This window comes from Notolabrus celidotus, chromosome 10 (assembly GCF_009762535.1).
Source record: "Notolabrus celidotus isolate fNotCel1 chromosome 10, fNotCel1.pri, whole genome shotgun sequence".
NCBI lineage: Eukaryota > Metazoa > Chordata > Actinopteri > Labriformes > Labridae > Notolabrus > Notolabrus celidotus.
Genome location: NC_048281.1, coordinates 8,280,426 through 8,304,576, shown reverse-complemented (window position 1 = coordinate 8,304,576; position 24,151 = coordinate 8,280,426). Strand labels below are relative to the sequence as shown.

Here is a 24,151-nt window from a genome sequence, read left to right as displayed (position 1 = left end):
ACAGGACGACAAAGATTTCCTCCTCCCACCTCAGTAGGCTGTTAAACATTAATCTCTACAAACAAGCAGCATGAGTGTTGTGGTTTCATGTTTAATCAGCAGCACTAAAAGGCCTCTTTTTAAAACAAACACTTAGTTTTACTCCAGTTTACAGCTGAGATTTCAGAAAGGTGCTACAGCTCAGAAAAAAACAGGATGTCTGAAATAAAATAGATTGGTTTCAAATCTAAAAGTTTGCTTAGACACAGCTGAGAATGAGCACTGTGGAAATAAGACAGAGTAAATGTTTAGAGAGGTAGAGAAGTCAGAATTTGAAAACTTTGAGGTGGTTTTTGATTATGAAAAAATAAATCTAATTGCAGAGAAGTTTAAAAGTTCTAACAGAAGCAGGGATGAAAGAAGCCAGGCGTAGCTGTGTGGGAGAGGCAGACATATTTTACTCAGAGGTTACATCCTCTGGCCAGAAAACACAGAAGATTATTAAAGCCATGTTTACAAGAAGAAAGTTACAAGATGAAAGCTATTTTTGAAGTTGTATTTTTTGAGCATGTTTGCCTGTATTGATAGGAGGGCAGAAGAGAGACAGGAGATGTGGGGAGTAGAGAGTGGGGGAGGGCACGCAGCAAAGGGTCATGGTCAAGCATCGAACCAGCGACCGCTGTAACAAGGACTGCAACCGCTGTACATGGCGTGTGTGCTGAAACTGCCAGGCCCCCAGTGCTCCACCTGATGAAAAGTTTTTTGCATTTAAAGAATGAATGAATGAAGCTGAATGTCAAGAATAAAGTAAGAACTTGGTTCAGGACAAGGACAATGAAAAAAAAAAAATTAAAAAGGGGGACGTTTTTTTTTTAATTGACATTATATATTTTAGTAACTTTTCACAGTAAAGTGGAAGCGTCTATAGAATTAATTTTCAAAATCCCATAAAAATAATTATAACATCATGTTTTTTTTTATCATTTTATACTTAGCCCTTATATTAAAAGTTGAAGTTATTCTGGAAAAGCTATTTTTGTTTCAATATATGTCCAGGTTTTTTAAATTTCTATATTAATTATTTATATATGTATTATATAATTTGACTTTATTCTCAAAATGTTGTTTCCTAAAATTTTGCTCTCCTTTTAAATATTAAATGGACTTTATTTATACAGCTCTTTCTCTACTCTCCTGACCACTTAAGAGTCCTTTTAGCATTACATGTCACATTCATCCTTTCACACACACACCCATCTGATTAAATACTCCCATCCAAATACTTAACACACTGCTGGCTCAGCCTCCAGGAGTTCTTTTGGGTTCAGTGTCTTGCCCAAAGACACTTTGGCATGTGGACAGCGAGACCTGAGATCAAAACGTTAACCTACTGATTAAGAGACAGCCAACTCTACCAGCGAGAAAAAAACAAAACAATAAAATAAACAAATCTTTCATTTTTTCAGTCCAAACTTGACCCTTATCCTCTTCACTTCATTTATAGTGTAAATTAATTCAACTTTGTTCTTTCCAGATTTACACTTTTTTGACCTTTGAACTTTTTTTTTTTCAGTTTTTGAGCTAATCTTTTAACATTTGACTTAACTCCCACATCTTTGACCTTTGCACTGGTATTTGACTTTAGATTTAAATTGCAAATGACAAAATAATCTGACACACACATTACAACTTTGAGTTTAGTTTCGATATTTATACTTTATTTTTTGGATTTGAAATCAAAGAGAAGTCTGTCCATGCTTCTCTTTTCTTATTAATGTTCTTAAATGTTTCATTACTCTTAAAAAAGGCAGCATAAACTTCAACAGAAACAAATCTATGACTATGATTTAAGATTTAAACTTTCTTTGGTCATTAACAAGGACCATTAGACTAAATCCTTCTACCTTCAGTTTGTCGTTATATAAAAACAACCTTCCTCTTCTTCTTCATCAGGAAAAGAGCTGCTTCTGCTTTAACTCCTGAAATGAAATCTACAGGTTGACTGTGATAATGAAGAAGGTTTGAGAGCCCTCTCACTGTGATTGATTATTACCAGAAGCCTAAAATTAAACATTTGCGCTCTGCATGGCCTCACAGTCAGACAATCATTCACTGTGAACGCTGGAGGAAGAAATCAAGGTTGATTACTTGTTATGAGCCTCTTCATTAAAGTCTCAAAGATCTCATCTGGATTATCTTCTGTTGTGTTCACGTCTGTAATTACAAACAGCTGGACTCCACACGTCTTATATCCCAGTAATGAAGCGATGATGTGTGAGTGACTGCATGAAACTGACTTTGTGACTTTGAGATAAAAGCACGACAAGCAGCGACATGAGGGCGAGCCGGAAAACTTCACAGCTGTTTTAAGAACGGGGAAATGATCACACGTTACACAAACATGAAGGAGACATGTCTTAAATGTTTCTGTTCCAAAATAAGATGAGGATGTCGTTAAGTGTAGATGTTACATGACAGGATGTTGAGTCTCTGCTGCACACTGAGGAGATTGAAAGGACTCTGGACTAATATATCTGACCCTCTACCACCCTGAAATGTCTTCTTCTCTCTGTAAAAGCAGGATTCACTCAACATTGAGGCCATTTGTCTTAATTTAGATCACATTATTCATTGGTATACACAAGAACTATTCCTCCTTAATTGCTTTATATTTGGCTGACACAAGCTACCTGATTTTTTTGCAATCATGCACTTTGAAAGAAATCAAAGCCAGGACATATTTTCATATATTATGAACAGATTACTTTCAAACAAACTTCTCTAAAGGCTGGAGCTTTTGTGTGGCTCAGCTAAACATAATGAACGCCCTGAAGAGGTTGAATGTGTTAATAGTGCTCTGCTTCCTTCAGCACATTATGTAATTGGATACCATGCAAAGGACTTGCAAGCTTTTCATATTTATTCCTTTTTCAGAATGATAAACAACTGTAATCAGAAAATGATTTGAAAGTCTGTCAGTGAATACAAATAATCCCAACTGAAGCTATTTCATGAAGCAAAGCAAGGGTTGTTAAAAGCTTGTGCATCGTATGGAGTCAGACAGGTTATTTGAGAGTCTGGACCTCTATAAGTTTAAGGCCTGTGTCCACTAATTGCATTTTTAATCTGCCTTTTGTTTCAGTGTTGACTGAAAGTTAGGTTGAGACCGCCATCATCAGGCTTCAGAAAATCTGTCCACTAACCAAAGCGTGACATCACTGTGGCTACATCAATGTTTTATACAGTCTATGTTTACCTCAGGCTTCTTTAGAAAGAGAATTGGCGTGCCCACTCAAACTACTACTAAAATACTCGTAGCTGACCCAAAGTGGACGATGTAATTTAAAAATACCAGCACTCACGATAAAGTTCCAAAACAAGATACTGATGAAAGCCAAGGACTGACACGCATTTGATTATTTTTCTTTATGCCGCTTTTAAAATTGACATTAAAAGTTTTTTAATTTTTCAATTACATTACCTCAGGTTTCATTCCTCTGATTGGTTGTAGCGTCATTGTTGTCCACATGCCTCGGTAATTCATGTTTGGCCCAGCTGATGAGAAGTGATCTGACAGGATCAAATCTTGAAACTGGGTTATTCAAGGGAAAAGGACAAAACAGGATGAGGTCAGGTGATCTGTCAGTCTTTGGTCTTTATCTGGATAAAACCTACAGCTTGTGTTGGTCCAAACTTTTCAGAAGGATTGGGATAACTTTGATCCAGAAATTAGGATTACTCTGATTGAGGCAGTGATGTATTCAAGCTGTATTTCATGAAAAATGCAAAACAACCTTTTAATTTGTCAAAGAAACCTTTTTTTTTACAATGTTGATACTCAATACATTTGTTTTAATATGTTGCTGTTAAATTGATGCATCACAGTGACAAAGCAGTTAAAGTAGACATTAAGATTATACAAAAATAAAATACTTACCCTCATTAATTACTAAGCGGTTAACATCAAACCTTAAATATTTCCTTTCCAGCAGCTGTCAGGATCTCTCAGTTCCAGGAGATTTTGGCACCCCCTGTGGACCATGTGTGTAGTATTAAGTCTCATTTGGAGTACTGGTAGTCCAGATTGGGGGATCTTAAAAAGTTTGTACCTGGATCAGGTGGATAATATCTAGACAAAGTGAAGCTCGATAACATGATTGCCTCCCAGGATCACATTATCAAGTTTCAAGATTTCTAGATCTCATTCACATTCAACCTTTGAGACTGAAGTTAATCATGACTTTACCTTGTATGCCCAAAAAAGATGCTGCCGCTCTAACACAATTTACAAACATTTACAATTAATCTTAAAACATGATATTCAAAACAATACATGTGGAGGAACACAGTTCAAGTCATAGATTTAAAAAGATATGTTTTAATAGTGCAGTATGAAAACAGACTTCAGATTCAAAGGATGACTCAAGAGCTGAGGTTGATAAAATGGAAGGGACTCTTTCCAGCCTTCTTTTACATTAACATCATTTATGACACGTAGAAACGAAAGAATAACCGAGATATGAAAAAAGACAAAAAAACCTGAGAAAGAAAAAAATCATTTACAGATTCAACAAGCACCATCGAGAGAAAAGAAACAACAGCTTTAAAAGTCGAAGCAGGCAACACGGGAAACTTTATAACTAATCATTCAAAATGTTTCAGTCGAGACAGATGGAGGGACTAATTGGCAAAACTTCTGAAAGTGCAACGTTGAACATGAACTAGATTACTTCAGTCATTCTAAACGCTCAGCTCGTTCATTTAACCTCCCAGGGCGCTTTTATTTCCTCCTCTTCTTAACACCTAAGTGCAATAAAAACACTCCATAAAGACGTCCACACAGCTGACATTTAACAGGGACAGTTCACCTTCAGCTGTAGTGTTTACACCCTCCATTAGATGACAGATACTGAGGCTGCTCAGAGAAATGCTTCTTTAAACACATAAAATCAAACAGTAGATAAATCATTGTGTCCTAAAGAGAGAAAAAATCATTTACAACGAACCAATCATTGTGATATAATCTCAGATACAAGTAAAAACAGCTGGTATGCAAACTCTTCATCTGGCAGTTCATTCACAAAATATAAAATGATACACAATCTCAGAGACGTAAAGTGTAGTGGTCATCTGATCGCACAAATAAAACAACTCTCTGTGATGTGTCTCTGTTTACAGTATTTACACCCATTATGGAAAAACAAGCAGACGACCGTTATTGGCATCATGTAGCTTATAGCTGAAGGCTTGATATCAGTATATTAACACAAAGAACACGTCTGTCACAGTTTGTGATCATGATCCAGCATTTTCAGAAGTACACTCACCGACAGGAGGAGGTGGTGATGTAAAGAAAGTGATGCTGTAGTGTCATTTCATTACTCTTCATTTCCTACTTAGAAAGGTTCCCTGTGACAGAAGATGATTAAGACCATTGACTGTAAATAAGGGGAAAGAATGGTACCTCTGCTCCCAAAAGTGAAGCTGATTCTGCTTTCACATGAACTCAGGAAGACGGTGGATGGCAAACTGGTTGTGGACTAAATCTGATGAGGCTAGTAGAGAATAAATGTCGTTGAGGACCAGCTTTAAAAGATATTTGAACTTTTTGCTCTCCAAACAAATCAGCTAACACTTCGACAGCTTGGCAGAACTGATATACAAAACATGCAAAAGCCCCTGTGAAGAACTTTCTGTCTGTGTTGACTTTGGCGCCCCCTGTGGACAAAGTGATACCTCTTCTTTTAACGGACAAGTGTATCACTCCAGGTGGGCCTCTATCTTCACCAAGATCATGTGACACCCAACTCCTCACAGTCGTAAATGGCATTAGAATTAACAACAGATGTCAGTGTTTTCATTGATAGTTTCTTTTACTTTTAAAAGACCAACAGAGGAATCACTGTTCAGAGGAAACAGAGGAAAACCTCCCACAGGAGCTTCGAGTGACGTTGTGATTGTAAAACGGGATCAAATCTTTGAAAAAGCTGGAAATAAATGAGGTCAATAGTTTATCTCCAGCGTGGACAGTGGAAGAGAAACTTGGAAAAGAGGTAGTATGTTACAAGCCAAAACGATGAGCTCGTTTTTCAGGTCACTTGTGTTTTCTCCTTCAAAAAAAAAGCTTTGCACAAATATTTACAAGACGGGTGTGAAGGAGAGGAGTGGGGCAATCAAAAATGTGAAACTCCGGCACACTGTCCAACCTGCAAAAATCTATATTTATTAGCGACATTTCGGTCAATGTCTAAGTCCGAATTATTGCTAATATACATACTTTTTACAAGTTTGACAGTGTGCAGGAGTTTAACATTTTGATGGTCTCTTTGTTTGAGAGAGTGGATGACATTAAGTCGTAAATTTGTTTGCAGGGACGGCAAAAAGTTCAAATATTTCCTACTGTCGACGGTAATGCCATCAACTGTTCAATTCATGCAAATGCAGCACAAACCCGGAGTGCTTTGAACCTGGCTTCTTCTTTGTGACCAGCAGGGGGCAACTCTAACACTTGTAGAGTAAAATGTAATCTGATTACATGGAAAGAGAATGATCCTGCTCTCCACTTGTTATTTCACCTCAGTTAGCATTTTATGGTGCGTTAACTGCCTTATGTGCAAGTTTTTAAGTTTCCCCTAATACAGCACGATGTTCATTTTACGAATAATGGTTATATCAAGGGTTAAAAAGACGATAAAGCAGTGTGCCCTTTAGAGCGAGGCTACCTTAGTTTGACACCATATTGACCTGCCAACCCTCGATAGAAGCATAATGATATCCACCTTTTTATCTATATGTGGTCACTCTAGACTTCAAAATCCTAAAGTGACCACCAAGACAGTAGAGAACTCCTCTGAGCACACACTGGTCACTTTTAACAGGTCTCTTATTACCCGAGCTGCTCAGTCTGGGTAACCTGAACTCATCCCTGTGCTGCGTTTCTAACTCTACCTCAGTACTGCCCATGAAAACAACACAGTCATTAAGATTATCTGATCATTTAAAGTGTTTGCCAAGGCTAATTCAAGATTCACACATAATCAAGCCGCTGAAAATGTGTGTGAGGCTGTAAACGACTAAAATAGCACTCCAGACTGTTTTTAACTTCCACAGACCGAGGTGTTGAAATCAGCCGAAAATTCATTAATGATGTGTGTTTATGCAACAACAGGCTTCTGCTGCATCCACATGGAAAAAGGCTAATGGAAGACAAACAACACCGTCTGGATGGAAGTTATTACAAGGACAGAAAGCTATTAGCTACTGTTTACAAATTATAAAATATATTAAATCAAATATTTACCCGGCAGAGTTAAATACTTGATCCTGATTGGTCAAGACCTCATAACAACGGAAATTAAATCTCAATAGGAAAAGTCACAACATGGACAGCCTGGTTACCCATGTCATAACCAATGAATCTGCAGAAAGGAGACGGACACATGTCCCCTCTGCCTGTTAACACTGTGGTAAAAACATTTGTGTGGTTTCAGGCTGGTCTTAAGAGCAGGGAAATATTGATAGTTAGCGAGCACAGATGTGAAAGCAGCCTGAGAAGGAGAGCTGACTGAAGACAGAAATATGAACATAGCTATCCCCGCTCACTTTGTCTAACGTTACCTTCAATGTTCAGTTTAATATAAATTAAAACAAATAAGCAACCTATCTTTACATCTTTATCTTACCATCAACCATCCTCCTGAGTCCATGTGAAAGCAGCATCACTTCATTACTTCATCAAAGGCAGAAAAGAGAAATTAAAACTTTCACATAAATGGACAGATTGGCAACTGGGACAATGCATTGTTTCTGCTTCACACATACAAACAAGCAGCAAGGCTTCAAAAGGCCTCTAGACAAACATAGACGTCCTAAAAATATATCTAAGCTCAAAGCCTTCAGATTTCTGCAGATAAACACAGTTACTCTGCTTCTGTTAGTGTTAGAATCAAGTTCAATATGTACCGTTTCATTTGGTCGCGACATTACAGTTGTCACTGGTATCGTCCAGCACCTCGAGCACCATAAAGGACTTCTTTACATAGAAAACATCAATAATGTTAAAACAAAACTCAGTCTGTGTCGACTGACATGTGGAAATAAAAATGAGTTTGTAGAAATGGGAGTGCCATATCAACACTGTAGAAAATAAATAGATTTAGTAGGAGGCACTGGGGTAGTTCAATGTCTCTGAAAGCTTCCAGATTGTCAGCTTAGCGAGCTCTGCATTCACCACCTTTGGAGACAAATAGAAAACAGAGTGAGAAAACTGAATGAGCAAACTCAAGTTCTTTCTGAAGAACTTCACATGTTTAGAGGAACACTGGAATAACAACTGATGCCTCAGAACCAGAGATATCTTTTTTAATCCATGCTTTCTTCTTCACTGGCTAAATATTGCCTACATTACCCAGAGTGCAACTTGGCCAGAGATACTGCAATTTTAAAAACAGATAGTTTGTTCTACTCTCAGCTGAACGGTTTCCTTAAGGAGCAGCAGACTGTGGAGGTTTTGTTAGCTAACTTTTTCTTACTTAAATATCGCTATTTGATTTTTCACACTTTAACTGTTAATCTTAAATGTTGCTGACTCTAGTGACATCACATGAGGCACTGTTTGCCTCTTTCTGGTAGCACAGAGACAAAACACTTGTTATTCCAGTACTTGAAAGGCGATATTTTGACCTTGACAACCTTTAAACTACCAAAACATTGTAGATTTAGTAGTTCCACACCAGAACTTTGACTTTGCTGCATTAAACACTTGTAGATTTTAAATAATTATGCATGTGATCTATAGGAAAGTTTACATTCAGGGAGACTTGGACAATCATGCTCCTGCTCTTACATTTACTCCTCCGGATACTGCAAACCCAGCAGCCAGGCTTGAGTCTGTTTTTAAATGTTTTCATTCTGCTTCTATTAGAAACCTCAAGCTGAGTTCAAACCTCTCTCTGCCCTGCTGGTAGTTAATGTGCTGCTTTGTGAGGCAGAGTCTCGACCCATGAATAGTGACGAGCTGGGTGACTTCAGTGTGATACAGACTGTGTGGAGTGGGTGGACGGTCTCTTATCTAAAATATTTACATGATGATCTCTACCTCCTGCTAGTCTGCTGTCTTACTCACCACCTCGTCCAAACAGTGAGGACGTAAGACAAACAGTTAGAGAGAAACAAGTGAACAAGAGAGGGAAATCCTGAGACTCATCAACTAACAAATAATCCATAATTTAGGATGCAAAAATATCAAAATATGATGTATTCATTAAGTGTCATGCCTTCATTGCAGCAGACAGGACCTCAATACCAAAAACTTCTTAATGTAAAGCTCTGCTTTGGTCTTAAATAACTCTTGCTGGTTCAGCAGACTTTATGTAGGAGAACTGGAAGCGGTATGGAGCAGGAAGATGTAAAAGCAGAGCTGCAGACAAGTTTATGTTTGTCATTAGCACTTTCAATTTGTACATACACTACCAGTCAAAAGTTTAGAAAAACCTCCTCATTGAAAGGTTTGTATTTATTTTAATTATTTGAAACACTGTAAATTAATAGTGAAGACATCAATACTATAAAATAACATATATGGAATTATTTAATTGACAAAAAAGTGTTAAACAAAGCAGAATATGTTTTATATTTTAGATTCTGTAAAGTAGCCCCCTTTTCCTTCATGACAGCTTTGCACACTCTTGGTATTCTCTCAGTCTACTTCATGAAGTGGTCTCCTGGAATGGTTTCTAATTAACATGAGCCTTGTCAAGTGTTCATTTGTAGAATGACTTGCCTTCTTAATGTGTTTGAGACCATCAGTTGTGTTGTTCAGAGGTAGGGTTAGTACACAATGGACAGCCCTATTTGACCACTGTTGTAATCCAGATTATGGCAAAACCAGATTATTTCATAGTTTTGATGTCTTCAGTATTAATATACAATGTCAAAAATAATTAAAACAAATAAAAACCATTGAATGAGAAGGTGTGTCCAAACTTTTGACTAGTAGTGTACTTATTTTAACTCTTGGAACTAAAACTGCCATCTTCAATATTTTATTTAGTGTTGATATTATTTTCTATTTATTCTCTTTTTAACATAAGTGTTAGACTTAAAGGGACAGTTCATTAAAGCAGGTTGTATGAGGTACTTGTCAACAAGCGTACTACCCAGAGGACATCCAAGTCATCTCAGCCACTTTACAGAGAAACTAAACAGAGAAGCTGTGGAAGTGTACATTCCATTTACATTGTTTTTTCTGCAGACCGTCGCTGCCATCAGAAAGCTTGTATATTTTAGCACTACTCTCTGACTATGTCCTGCTGCCTGCAGCGCACTGATCAGCTGTTCAGGTCTGCTCCCAAACCCTCACTGAGTCAGCCGAATGTTGCTTTAAAATGACCTCAAACTGAGATGCAAAATATAAATATTTATAATAAATCAGTGCACTAGGCAAAAGTCCAGTTTACTCAAACATCACAGACCCAGTTAGCTGATCAGTGCACTGCAGGTGGAAGAACATATATGTGCAAAAACAAATGGTCTTTCTGAGGACAAAGGAAAGCAGTGGACATTTTCTAAATAGAGCGTAAACTTACACCAGCATTATCGTTAGGTCGGACTTCGGGTGGATTACTTGATAAAATGGACCCTGTCTGCAGCGGCTGATAGCCCTGCTTCAATACTGATTCTTCACCTGGTTTCTCAACAAAAAGACTGAACTGAGCTCAAACAGACACACTTGTAAAGAACACACAGGTTGTAGTTATAAAAGTGAGAGTGATCATTTACTTTGTGTTGGACTGCTGGATCAGGAGCAGAAGCTTCCTTCACTGGGAGAGACGGTCTGTAGAGGAATAAGGCTCTCACACTGCTCGCTGTCGTCAGGCTGCCTGTGTGTGCCGGAAACAGAGTGTCAATCATCATCACTGTCATCATTTCGACGAGCATCATTACTGTAATCATCCGTCACCAAATGGGAACGAGCATTCACAGAAGAATGGAGAGATAACTGCCACAGCAGGGATTGTCAGTAGAGCATGGACATCTGATTACAGACTTAACTTAGCGAGGCTGCAGGCTACAAATGGACTCTGTTGTCCTTGTGGGAATGTCAGAGGAGAAAAGAGTTTTAAGGTCGATTCATTTTGATAGGTCACTCGCCACAATACAATAAAAAACAATTCACTCTATTCAAAAGTTTAAAAGCTTCAACTTTTAAACAACTGGACTGAAAACCATTTGCTAAATTTTCACATTTTATCGCAAATGCTTTTCTTTTGTGCGCTCGGGGACATTATTTTCAGCGGAAATTTACTCAGCCTGGTTCAAATTTGTGTGAGTGTGAGTGTGAGTGTGAGTGTGTGAGTGTGAGTGTGTGTGTGTGTGTGTGTGTGTGTGTGTGTGTGTGTGTGTGTGTGTGTGTGTGTGTGTGTGTGTGTGTGTGTCCTAATTATAACCATGATAGATCATCATGATAGAACAAAGGTCCATGAAAAATCTTTTTTTTTTCTTCAGTTTTTCACCAAGAAGATGGCACAAGAGATGTTGCCCTCGGTCTTTTCTCCGATCAAGTCTAAACCACACACATTTTGTAGTAAACACATTGATGATTCAGAGGTATCAGAAACATTTCGCAAAATCTATAAATTGTGGGCGTGGCAGACATGCAGGAGATGCATTAAACGCACATGTCTCGCCATAAACAAGAAATGGATTTTTGGGGGGTTTAAAATGCACAAAATTTCACCAAATCGGCCATACGCACTGGCCGCGCATCCCATTTATATATTTTGGGCCTTTAAAAAAAAGGGTAAAATAAAATAACCCTCCCCATAGAGGTTTCTTTGAGCTACATGCACGATTTCAAACATGCATATTCAAGGCATCAGGACGCACAAAAAAAGCCTTTTGTGGTGTACATCCTGCGCCCACAAAATGTTGTGTCTTACTTTGTGATAAAATGCTTCTCCTGTTTTTTGTGTGTGCGTGTGCATGCGTGCGTGTGTGTGTGTGTGTGTGCAGAACTAACTTCCATTTGCTCTTAACAAGAAGAGTTCACAGAAGCAGAATTTCCCCATTAAGCATGCGTGTCTGTTGACACTCTTTTTACAGCTGCGTCACAAATACCATAGTAACCACATTTGACGTTATTGAGGCAGTCTGTCTGGAAAATGATTCAATGTGACAAACAGCCCCGGCTGAAGAACAGACACCCCCAGAACTGACTGCTGTGTGAGGAATGCAGTCATGTGATGAGTCAGATTAGATAGCTACACATCCAAAGTGGCTGTTCTTGGACAGCGGTAATACACATTTTTATTTCCTCATATCATTTGATAGAGCACATTTTTTGTAATTAACCACTATGAATTTTTAAAAAAGCACTTGCTTGTGATAGATCGTGAGATGAGGTTGCAGGCATCAGTCAAAAACCTCCACCTCTGGTGTGTTGGTGTCTCCAGAAATGCAAAATGTCACTTTTTTAATGAAGGAAATTCAACAGTTTTATTTTTCCCTACAAATTTGTGACGACCTCTTTCCCTCGGATGGAGCCCTTGTCATTGCTCCACTGCTCCACAGCTCTTCTGGGGACGTCAGACGCCTAATTAGATGAGTCATTAATGTTTTTTTCCTTTTTTCAGATGTTTTTGAGGACAACTATGTGAAAGCTCAACCACCACAGATGTCCACTGACTGTGACTTCAAGAATGAGATGTATGAGCTGTTCCTTGCTAAAGAGGTCCAGGTAAACAATGAAAATGTTAAAATGCAACCATAAAAATGTAAAAAATCTAACAAGTGGTACAGTTGTGTCTTTTAATCCTCTGGTTGAAAAAGTGCTCGTTCTGATTCGAAAATTAAAGGAAATCTACTGATTGAGTTTAGCTCTGTTGTGGAGGTCTTTCTGTTTCTGTGTGTGAAGCACGCAGCTACATTATGTTAAACTTTGGCCTGATGGAGCTCAAAAAATCTTTGCTTTCTGGAAAGTGTTTCACAAAGGCTCTGCTTCTGCAACCTTGCTTTAAGTGTGAAGATGTTTTCTCTTTTATTTATGTTTTCATACTGAAGCTTGAACCGGTGACACTCTCTAAGAGTTTTTTTGTAATGTATAAAACTAGTCGCTGCTTCAAGGCAAGCAATAATCCACAAAATCTGTCTGCCACAGAGTATGGTGTCACCTGTAACCCTCAGTAGAGTCAAACTGTGTGTACCTGTGAATTCGATGTTTTCTGCAAATGAAGACGTATACTCTCCTCAGTCCGACCAGCACTGGGTCCCAGTTGTTGTAGTGGCATAAAAGTGTGGCGATGAAGAAGGAGAGGAAGACAGGGACCGCCCCAGCAAAAAACAGCCACGAGAAACGTACCTAACCACACACATAAGAAAATTAGATTTGAGTGCCATGAAATGCTCCCAATCAGAACAACTACTGGAGTGCCTGTGCTTGCCACTGACATGCTTTGATGGTTATTTGCCCCCAGGTAAGGTCATTTTATAGAAACCAGGAACAGCTGTTTTATCACTGTCTCAAAAGTGACCAGACTCCTTTGAAAAAAACTAAGGATGCACAAACATATTAGTTGAATATTTGTGTAATTGCTAAAAATTAACAAGTCAAGGAGGCGGTAATCAAGTAATTCCTGTGTGAGGAAGTTTTATTTATTTTTTTATCAGTAAATTCTGATGAGTTTAAAAAGTGTTTTGTAGCTGCTGGCTGAAGCAGTCAATTCTAAGCCTGTAATACTTGTATTCTATTTGACATTTCCAGACATTGACCAGACTTTTACTCTTGCAATCTCTCCTAACAAACTCCCCTCAAAGTGCTGTCTTGCTGAGGCCATAAAACATTATCTTGAATCTTATTTAAAGCTGAATCACCCGGTGTTGTAAACTTGCCTTTTCCATGCAAATATCTGCAATAATAGAGAGCGGGATGGTGAGGCTCAACGCCAGAGTTCCGATCAGAGATGATGTGAGGAAGCAGCCCCTTTGGAGAGACAGCATCATCATCATCATCAGTAGCTGCATTGAAACCAAAACTAATCCCACAAGCTTAAGACAAATAAAATAATCACACAGCGAGTTTCAGTTTAGAAAACTAAACAAACAAGGGTATAAAGAGTAATTCAACTAAATGCAGATTGGGATGATTCATGGAGGAGTGAGACACTCACCAGAGCCACAGGAACTCTGAGAGAACAGTCCCTATGAGGCCGTTGATGAGGATGTACGTCCACACCAGCTGGCTGGGAAGCTCAAAGGCCTCGAAGCCCGTGTAGTGGAGCAGAAGGAAGCCGGGCCACAGCAGCAGAAGGTTGAACAGACCCACAAACCCTGAGAGACGCATAGAAGTTAGACTCAGTGGCTTGCAGAGGACATATTTAGAGCTGTCTGAGGTGACAAAAACACTGAGCTCACCAAAGAACATGGGAATGTCAAGCTTATCCTCCCGATCCACTCGTCTCTTGATCATTACGATGTAGACGGCGTACAGCATTGCCCCCGCAAGCGACCACAAAGAACCTTAATGGAAATATTAACGTTCATTACATCCGGAAAGAACATTTCATATTAAACTGATTCATCACTTATATTCATGAGAGTCGAGCTCAATCCAAAAACACAGCGACTTGCTGTCTCAATGGTTACCTGAGACTCCTTTTCCATCAGGGTTATCCATGCTGGAGAAACTCACGAGGGCTACACCTCCCATGCTACACAAGAAATTCACAAGGATTAGGGAACAGAACTTTATCAAGATCTGCACTTTAGAGTGAGATCTAAATGATTCAGACAAATGCGTTCAGATCCATTCAGTGTTCCTGCATTCTAGTCTACTACTTTGCTCTAATGTGAGTAAAGTAGTTGATTACATTGTTTTGCTACAAACCACTTTAACAGAAAACTAATATCTGGGTCAGACTGTGATTAGTATAATGTGCTTCGGTATGCAGCAAAGACCAAAGGGTTGGATTTGGTGGACACACATTAGAGTCAGAGTAATGGAAGGAGATTACTTTTCAGGTAATAGCTGTAAAGACGAAAGGTGTTGAGACACAATCTAGGAGATACAGATCAAAGTAAAATAAATCCAACCTTCCAAACATACACTTCCTTCTCCTGCAATGGTTTGTATTTATTTTAATTATTTGAAACACTGTAGATTAATACCAAAGACATCAAAACTATGAAAGAACATATATGGAATTATTCAGTGAACAAAACAAAGCAGAATATGTTTTATATTTTAGATTCTGTAAAGTAGCCCCCTTTTTCCTTCATGACAGCTTTGCACACTCTTGGTATTCTCTTAGTCTGCTTCATGAAGTGGTCTCCTGGAATGGTTTCTAATTAACATGAGCCTTGTCAAGAGTTCATTTGTAGAATGACTTGCCTTCTTAATGTGTTTGAGACCATCAGTTGTGTTGTTCAGAGGTAGGGTTGGTACACAATGGATAGCCCTATTTGACTACTGTTGTAATCCAGATTATGGCAAAACCAGATTATTTCATAGTTTTGATGTCTTCAGTATTAATCTACCATGTTGAAAATAATTAATATAAATAAAAACCATTGAATGAGAAGGTGTATCCAAACTTTTGACTGGTAGTGTACACTGAGCTCTGAAACCTTCCCAACATGCTCTAATAAACTCAACACATTCAGCCAGCCCCTCACCTCAGAGCCACAGCTAACAGTTTGGACAAGGTGAAGCGGTCACTGCTGTTGCTGGGAAATATTGCTGCTAAGACGAGCGTGAACAGACCTGAGGAATGAGGAAGAGGAGACAGAGAAGAGGTGAATCAGACACCTGTGGCATCAAACAAACCAACCAGAGAGCTGGGAGTTAATTATCTGCAGGCTAATAAACACAGCTATCAAAGACACATTTTTATTTAAACCAGTGCAGTTCAGACTTTAGAGTGTTAATATGAAGCCTCAGAGTGATAGAGAGAGAGAGTCACCTGACGTTGATGAGAGAATGTTGACAATAGCGACCTGCGTGTCAGACAGAGCTTCCTGATAGGATAGGTTAGCCAGGAACCACTGCAAGAAAGAACACACAGGCATTAATGTGATGTTTTTTGTGAGGAGCAGACAAAATGATAAACAGATTACAGTAAAACAGCCCTGATACAAATACCGTCTAGCTTAACATATTCAACACAGTGTTCATCTCTGAGGCTTTTAGTTTGTTATGACATAATGCCAACGAAGAATAAAGTGACTCTCATTTTTAACTTAGAGGATAGAAAACTTGTAAGAATACAAAAGTGCCCTGTGGCGTAAGTGTGAGAGTGAATGTTTGCCATAGAGGCCCAATCAGAGTTAAGGGTCAATGTAGAAATTTAATCAGTAATTCCTCAGACAGTGTTAACATGAAGAGTCCTCCGGCACATTGAGCTAAACACGCACTCAATGCCTTCATGAACCAAGACGCAGTGCACACAAGGAGCTGCAGAGACTGTTTTGTGATGCAGCTTTTTCGAACATTTGGGATAAATACTGAAACAAGTCTGCCTGTGCCTGTAGGAGACATGAAAGATTTGAGTGTTTATAGTATCTTATTTTGAGGTTTCAAGTGGGTTATTGTCTGTATATTTTTTGTGGTGTTATTTTTGTTGTTTGTTTATGATATGGTTTATTGTGGGCTCAGCTAATTAGGTTATTTATGGGTCATGTGTTAGAGGCGGGTATATTCTGTTCATTTAGGCCACCTGTTTTCTTTTGTTTGGAGGTAGAGAGAGGGGCTGAGCTGGGTCTCCATACTTTTTGATGACCACTATTTTCCTTTGATCACTTTAATCATCTGTGTGTGCACTTTATCATGATTTAATTATCCTTTTTCATTAGTAAAAGGTTAAGCTTACTTTTTTGTACATTGGTGATTTTTGCTTTTAGCGTGTCAGACACTTTACTAGGCCCGACCTCAGCCTCTCAGCAGCTTTTGGCTCTTTGTAGTCGCTACAGTACTCTTATAAAATACAGTACATCCTCCTCACTAACATTCTTGGCACTCATATTGAAGGTTGCACTTTATACTGTTAGTGGCATAGTTTGTCAGTTTGCCATAAATTAAAGCAGAGACAAGAAGCTGGAAAAGCCTGTAGTTTTTCTAAGATACCACCAACATAAAAAACAGCGCTGGTGCTGGAGCAGCAACAGCTTTTTCAACTGCACTGATCTCAGAGGACACAGGGGAGATTAGCTCCCACAGCACAGGTTATTCACATTATTTGATCTACTTGGATAGACAGAGGTTAGTCAGCAAAAAGGTTAAATGTCCCTTCTATGAACTGCCATGTCCCTGGTTCCAATCCCAGGCCCGGTTGACCCCTCTCATCTCTGCATAAATAATCCCACAAAATACTAATGATCCTGATATTATTAAGAACAGGGGCAAGCTGGTGCTTCCAAAGCTTGAGCGCTTCAAGTAAAAGAAGCTGCAACTTCTGGAGGATGGTCAAAAACAGAAACATTTACACTCCAATGATACATCACCTCTAAATGTATGATGTATCACCTCTCTGACACCATGGCAAAGTGTCATTTCAGAGTTGTAGGCTTTCATTAAATATTAATTCATCAAATAGACACAGGGTCAATAATCTTAAAAGTCTTCAGAGGACTAGAGCTAAGATACTCTGAAATCAAATATGCATTGTGACAATGAAATGACCATGCTTCAATAATTTTTTAATCTTCTGAACTCTTTAAATTGTCAAGTGATCATGTTTAGAACTATGTGCTTTACTTTGCTTTAATATGTTCCGAGGTTATTTATTAAAATCAGAGAGGATGAGTCACTAATTAAAAACAGTTCATCACGAGAAAGGCAACATGAGTTATGTCTTGATGCTCATAAAGCATCACTGCCTGCTCACACACATAATTCAACCATGTCCACACACATTCTCTTTTTGATGCAATAAAACACATAAAGTTATCATAAATTCAACAAAACAAACACTGACACTTGGTATATAAATAAACTTTTAAATATTATTATATAATTATATTATATTCTGAGTGTTATTGGTTACTTTAAAATAAATGGCTACAAATGAAACTAGATGTGGAGATGGCAGTAATGTGCAGTAAAGGTAGGGCAAGGTTAAAACTACAGGAGGAGGAACACTGTGTGCAACCCAGACAGATTACAAATGATTTTTACAATAAATAAATAATAGATAAACCCTGAATTTAAAAGTTGATTACATTTCTGACTTGTTTATCTCCTCTTCAACGTTTTGATGAGATATAAAAAGTTTCAGTTAAGTTGAACAATCATCACAACTTCAATCTGACTCAGTGATGCAAAAACAAAAGCTGACTCCTACTCACCACAAAGCAGAAGAAGAAGCTGATTTTAGCCACATCAGTGATGGTGAGCTTGCCCACTGTGCGCAGCATGGCCTCATGGTCCTTGGCAGCTGGGTACGACATGCGGGACAGTTTGGCCTCCAGGGCCTGTGTGGAGGGAAGCTGACGCACCTCCATGATGTTACTGAAGCGTACACGCTGCTTTTTGGAAGCTGCTGGGTGGTGAAAATGGCCCAAACACAGAACGCTGAATGTCACTTTCAGACTCCATTAGGATTTATAGCAGGAACATTTTAATACTAACATTTTTATTTTAAATATTTTAAATACAGGCGCCACATGTAATAGAAGGCCTGAAACACAGACATTACAGAAACCAGAGAAACCATTAAATAAACTTTTTAAGAACATTAATTCCACTAAATCTGATCTGCCTCTCTGCCAGGTCTGCACACTGAGCTCAGTTACATTTTTCCTGAACAGCATCTTGTATAGAACTGCAAGAAATAATCAAGTTTTCCATTCCTCTGTGAAGTAGCCTAAAACCAGGACAGAGCAGAGCAGAGTTCTTCTGATCATTTGTTCTTATCAGGATGGTTTGTGAAAGAAGAGAGCAGAGAAAGAACAGAGTCTGTCGGTCAGAAAAAGGTCAAACAGAGTTTCCTCTTGTTAAATATTGTATTTCTTTGGCCTTTTAACAATGTTTTGATCTCTTTCACAAGCTTGACGCTCCCCCCCTGTTGTTCACTATCTAATTTATAACAGTCCAAACTTGAGCCCTTAGGCGTTCTCCTGGGCTCCTCTGTGATTCAAAGTTGAGCACAGTGTTGGACCAGTTAATAGACAGATTGATATTAAATATGTGATTTTCTTAAAACACAGACATCAACTTAATACTCACAAGACTCGCAGCCTTCAATCAAACAGTTTGAATGTTCAGTCGGTACATCCTGGAACTTCACAGGAACGTAGAGCGGTTCACTCTGTGCACGAGTAAAAGAAAGTCGGACTGTTATGATGAGTCAGCATTTCCAATATTGTGACCGCCATCGTTTGGCTTCAAAACCTTGCTTGAACCTTGTTTGAAGAGTCTCTGCTATGGACATGGTTTTTCAAATATATATCAAATACTCCTGGCAAATTATTTAAAACATTCATTTGTTAAATTCAGCTTATTCACATTACTTTTATTCAAGTCTTTTAAATTATTGTTTTTCACAACTTTTAGCTTAACATTTGAACTTACACTCCTGTGCTCACTTTAAACTAGTTTTTATGCACTCACATTATTTCAATATGTAGTTTAAGGCATAACAGCTGACCGAATATATCATATTACCATACAACCATGACCATATAAACATGAATATGGTCAAAACTTCACAAAATACTGGAACATGAGTGAGCTTCACTTGAAACACCATACGTAACTTTCCTTTGAGGAGTTTTTCAACACTCACCAAGCGGTTGTGCAGAGTGCTGTCTGTAGTGCAGGGTGCAAAGTAGGCCTCAGCATCAGCAAACTGAAAGAAGAAACATTCAGACCATCACCCTTCACACCAAAAACAAGAAATCTGAGTAAAGCTTTCCGTTTGTGTTGTTTGGAAAGACTTGTCTTCTTTGCAAAAACAAAAAAGCAAAATCTAATTGTAACTTCATTTCCTTCAACTTTAATGGATCAGCTGAAGAAAAAGACAGGATTGTGTTTCACTGTGATTGCATCTTACAGGCTGCTTTGCAACAAAAGAACTTTGCTGGTTGATGTTTAGATGTAATGATGTATCTGGGCCATCAAATGTCTAGGCACATTAAAAAAGAGAGATAATCAATTACTTCTGAGGCTTTCCATAACTTCCTCTCACTGAAGTTTTCAGAAAACAGTCAACAAACCATATCACTGTTTATGAGTCTGTATCTTCAGCCTGTAAAATGTCACAAATGTCTGGAGGACAGAATCATTTTAACATGCTGCCCCCATGTGGTGAGAGTGTGCAATAGATACTTACAAATGCAGAGTGCCTTCGTTTCAGAGTGCCCGTGCACTGCTGCCTCCAGGGACGCCACAGCAGGAAACCCAGCAGATAAAGTACAAACATGGAGGTCTTTGTGAAGGTGCTGAAGAAGGGTTTGTTGTACTCCTGTCGCTTGAAAATGTACTGAAGGAAAGCAACAAGAAAAGGCTATTAATGCAACAGCTTATATCAGTGAACTAACATGTTGTGAGCTGTGAAGTCTTTATTTTCATGCTCCAGGTTTGGTTTCAGAGGTCTGAACTCTCTGTTCGAATTCACTTTCCTCTGTCATGAACAGACACGTGTTTGTTTTTTGCATTTCAAGTTTGTCGAGTCGGAAATCAACAAATGATATTTACTCCTAATAATGACACTTGACAATTTAACTTCAGAAGGAATCACTGAGCTCTTCAGTCCATTTCATCTCACTCATGGCTTTAGTAACTATTGGGTAGACACACTGAGACATTTGAGGACCTGCAATGTTTAATACTTAAGTTAACACATAAGAAATTTAACACTCCAAAGAGGAGCAGCTGTCAAAATGATCTTGCACTTAACTATTAATACTTGCAAGTTTATTCATGTATAAATCTCGATTCTGACTTTTAGAATCACACTTAAAGTGGCTTTAGTGATAGTAAAAGGGTAGTGCTCTATGTCTCATGTTTTGGGGTTTAAAAGACTAGAAAGTTAGAACCACTACGGATTTGCTCCAGTAAATCGCCTCAGCCGTCAGCTGCAACATTGCTGGAATGGCTTCAACGTAATCCCCTGCGAGAAAATGCACCCGCTGAAAGAATTTGCTTGTTTGTGCCACTTTCAGGCGAAGACTGTTTTTCTAAATGTATGACAACATACAGAAAAGATTCTTATGGTGATAGATCCTTTGTACAAAGAGTAAGATGCACACTGGTTGATAAGAACATCTAATTTTAGTCTGTGAGTGTCATCTGCAATATATCTCACTGCAACAGCTGTAGAAAACGAGCTGACTGTTCCTTTGTCCTTACCGACGTTAGCTCAGAGGACGCTACCCAGATGACATCCACCAGCAGGAGTATCACCACCCCAAGAGCCATCCGCCTCCTCTGAGCAGAAGAGCTACCCTGAGAGCTCATCCGGTTCATGATGAACACCCACTCCATCTGTGCACTGATGATGGATGTGGAGAAAACCAATGAGTTACAAGATAAAGTGACAAGATGCTAAGGTCATTTTCAGGCTCAGATAACAACAACAACAAAATTTACCCTCCTAAAAGTTCGCTCTGGATGCCGGCTCCGATTAACTGTGAAAAGCAGAGCTTCAAGAGAAACCATAGGACTCCCAGTCAATGACAACCTGCCACAGAAAAGACAAGACAAGGCAGAAATGTTATTCTTTATAACAAGCAACTAAGAATATGGACACAAAAAAACACTGGTATTAATGCGAACAAATTATGACTTTTTTCATTCATTTTAATTCCCAATTAACAGATTAATCTTGTGTTTACAATTCCATTATTTTACATTTCAGAACTGTTTAAATCCATTCTAACAATGTAAAGCAATTCTTGCTAATGATTTAACTTCTTCGACTTGTTTCATCCACAGGTCTGCAGCGATCTGCAGACTTCTACATAGTGCTCTGCCGGCTTTTGTAATGTTGACATCAGTCTCATCAGCAGCACCTGTATGCTCAGCTTATAGGTGGAAGTTAAAACTCAAAGTACTTTGGTGATGCTTTCACACAAAGCATATTACTTTTGACTTGCCGGTTTAGCCTGAGAGTATTTTTTGAGTATTAAAGTGAAATGTGACATTCAAAGAGCAGTGGTGTTATTATTTTCCATCACAGCTGCAGCAGGAAGCAGGAAGACACTGCGGCTGCCTAACTACGGTGTGCACATGATTTTGAAAAGAAGTGTTAATTTCAGACATTAATGGCATTTTGCTTAAGCAATTAAGGCTCTCCATTTAGTATATATATATATATATAAAGTTATAATTGCACTGCTTGCACAAATACCCATAATACTATGTAGGGGTGAGACAAAATGACCCACCATGCACCAGGACTTCATGATTTCTTTAAAAGCCTCTGATTGCACATGACAATAATCCTGCACTTCACCTTTCAGATGTATTTTGTGTTCTCCAGTGTATCAGACATTGTGATGTTTCATTATATGAGTGTCTAGCAAATGATAATCACTGTGAGTGGTAACGTGTTGGGTATCAAATCGTCTGTTCCCTCCATAAACACTGCACAACACATGTGAGAAGTTCTACCAAACTCCTTGAGTCAACATTTTAACACTGTTTCTCCTCATCCTGTTATATTTTCACATCATAGAGTTGTCTTTCACTTACACTTTTAACCCACTCCTTAGAGTTCCAGTATTTAACTTAACAGTGTGCTATATATAACTCTGTGTGAGAAACTAAAACTGTTAGCTTTGATAATTACCAGCTAGTTAAATGTCAGCTGTGGGTGATGCAAAACAAACAACTCCAGAACTGCTTTGCTCTTAGCTACAAACAGGATCCATTTATTTCATACATGAGCAGATAAATCAAACTTTGGTGTTCACAGGATCCTCTCCTGTAACAACTAAAAGCTAGCCAAGTAGATTGTTAGCTAGCACTTTTAGCAGCAGTTAAATTGTGACAGACTAGAGAAAAATGCTACATCTGCTCCTCCAATGTAAGGTTAACGATAGTTCGTCAAAATGAGTTGGTTAAGTCCAGCTAATCACAGCAGATACAGTCAGAGAATAAAATCGATACACTAAGTTTATCAATATCAGGTCTGTAACGCTGACAAGCCAAGCGCTAACAAGCTTGTTTGGTTACCTGACAAAACGCCTCATTAAAGAACAATTATTACCTGAATGTTAGTAGACTTCATTTATCTTGCACCGTTGTTGATTCATCTTGTCGTTTCCTGCTGAAAAATCGATAAACTCCCAGTTTTTATGATAAAATTGACAGCTCAACGGTTGTAAACATTAGCACACTCTCCTGTCTTCATTATCAGGTGACATCACTTATGTGCGGCAGAGGCTTCTGGGAAATGAAGTCCCGGGGAGCGGATTATGAGTTGAGGGTCTTATTGAACTATTCTGTCGATTTAAACAGATTCAGAATAAAGCTTAATATTATAATGTTATTATTATGTATGGATCAATTATATTGAATTATAAAAAATGAAACAATGTATTATTATAATTATTGCATTTTTTAGTTTAATCTTTTTTTACTCTGCAAACTGTCCATGCAAATAAAGCAATCTGAACTGAACTTATCTGAATATTATTAACAATTTAACGTCGTAATACTAGTGGTATGAATAAAAAAACTGTGTATTTAATTATAAAAGGCGTTGTGATTGACTAAAGTAAGGCATAAATTGGAAAATTCCAGGATCACAAAGGTCTACACTCATCTAATAAACATTTCAGTTCACAATATAAAAGTAGAACTGTGTGCAATTCAGTTGGCTTTCACCATTTCATAAGATTCATTTAAAGAGATGCTGTAAACCAGAGTTCCCCAAACTTTTCAGCCCATGACCCCCAAAATAAAATAAAGATGCCAAAGACTCTCGACCCCTCCTGTGATTTAATGTGGCTTCAAAACTGGTATGCAAAAAGTTAGCTTGCATGGACACGGCTGTGTGTCCTTTGCTGTTATGAATTAACCTGCTGCTACTGATGCTTTCGATAATTAACTGTTAACTAACCCGAACCTGAGTCATCTGGCAACAAAGAAAGACAGAAAACTAATGGAAAAAGTTTTATTTCAAATGTAACTACTATTTTTGTTGATATATTCTTTTATTTCAATGATGCATAAAAC

The 24,151-nt window shown here is 38.3% G+C and overlaps 1 protein-coding gene across 2 annotated transcripts; it reads right to left on the bottom strand.

Moving 5' to 3' along the window:
- Window positions 1-4,337: 4,337 nt before the first annotated feature.
- Window positions 4,338-23,349, bottom strand: LOC117820146 (solute carrier family 35 member F5-like). Of its 2 annotated transcripts, none has more exons than XM_034693817.1 (16): window positions 23,181-23,349; window positions 21,560-21,650; window positions 21,320-21,461; window positions 20,301-20,450; window positions 19,755-19,817; window positions 19,196-19,277; window positions 18,316-18,509; window positions 15,936-16,017; window positions 15,649-15,736; window positions 14,620-14,684; window positions 14,389-14,493; window positions 14,145-14,304; window positions 13,867-13,957; window positions 13,182-13,336; window positions 10,759-10,859; window positions 4,338-8,212 (listed from the first exon to the last, which is right to left on the bottom strand). In XM_034693817.1, the coding sequence occupies exons 3-15, from the start codon at window positions 21,452-21,454 to the stop codon at window positions 10,778-10,780; spliced, it is 1,452 nt and encodes a 483-aa protein (XP_034549708.1). In that variant the 5' UTR covers window positions 21,455-21,461; window positions 21,560-21,650; window positions 23,181-23,349; the 3' UTR covers window positions 4,338-8,212; window positions 10,759-10,777. The 2 variants fall into 2 exon arrangements, with proteins under 2 accessions (XP_034549708.1, XP_034549709.1); XM_034693818.1 differs by having other exon boundaries at window positions 18,316-18,506.
- Window positions 23,350-24,151: the final 802 nt, after the last annotated feature.

Excerpts from the sequence above, each read along its gene's own strand:
- LOC117820146 (XM_034693817.1), bottom strand. The coding sequence starts at position 21,454 with ATGGAGTGGGTGTTCATCATGAACCGGATGAGCTCTCAGGGTAGCTCT. Across the intron at positions 20,451-21,319 it reads CGTCCTCTGAGCTAACGTCG|TACATTTTCAAGCGACAGGA; the intron begins GTAAGGACAAAG and ends GCTTTCCTTCAG. Across the intron at positions 16,018-18,315 it reads GCTTCTTCTTCTGCTTTGTG|TGGTTCCTGGCTAACCTATC; the intron begins GTGAGTAGGAGT and ends TCTTTCTTGCAG.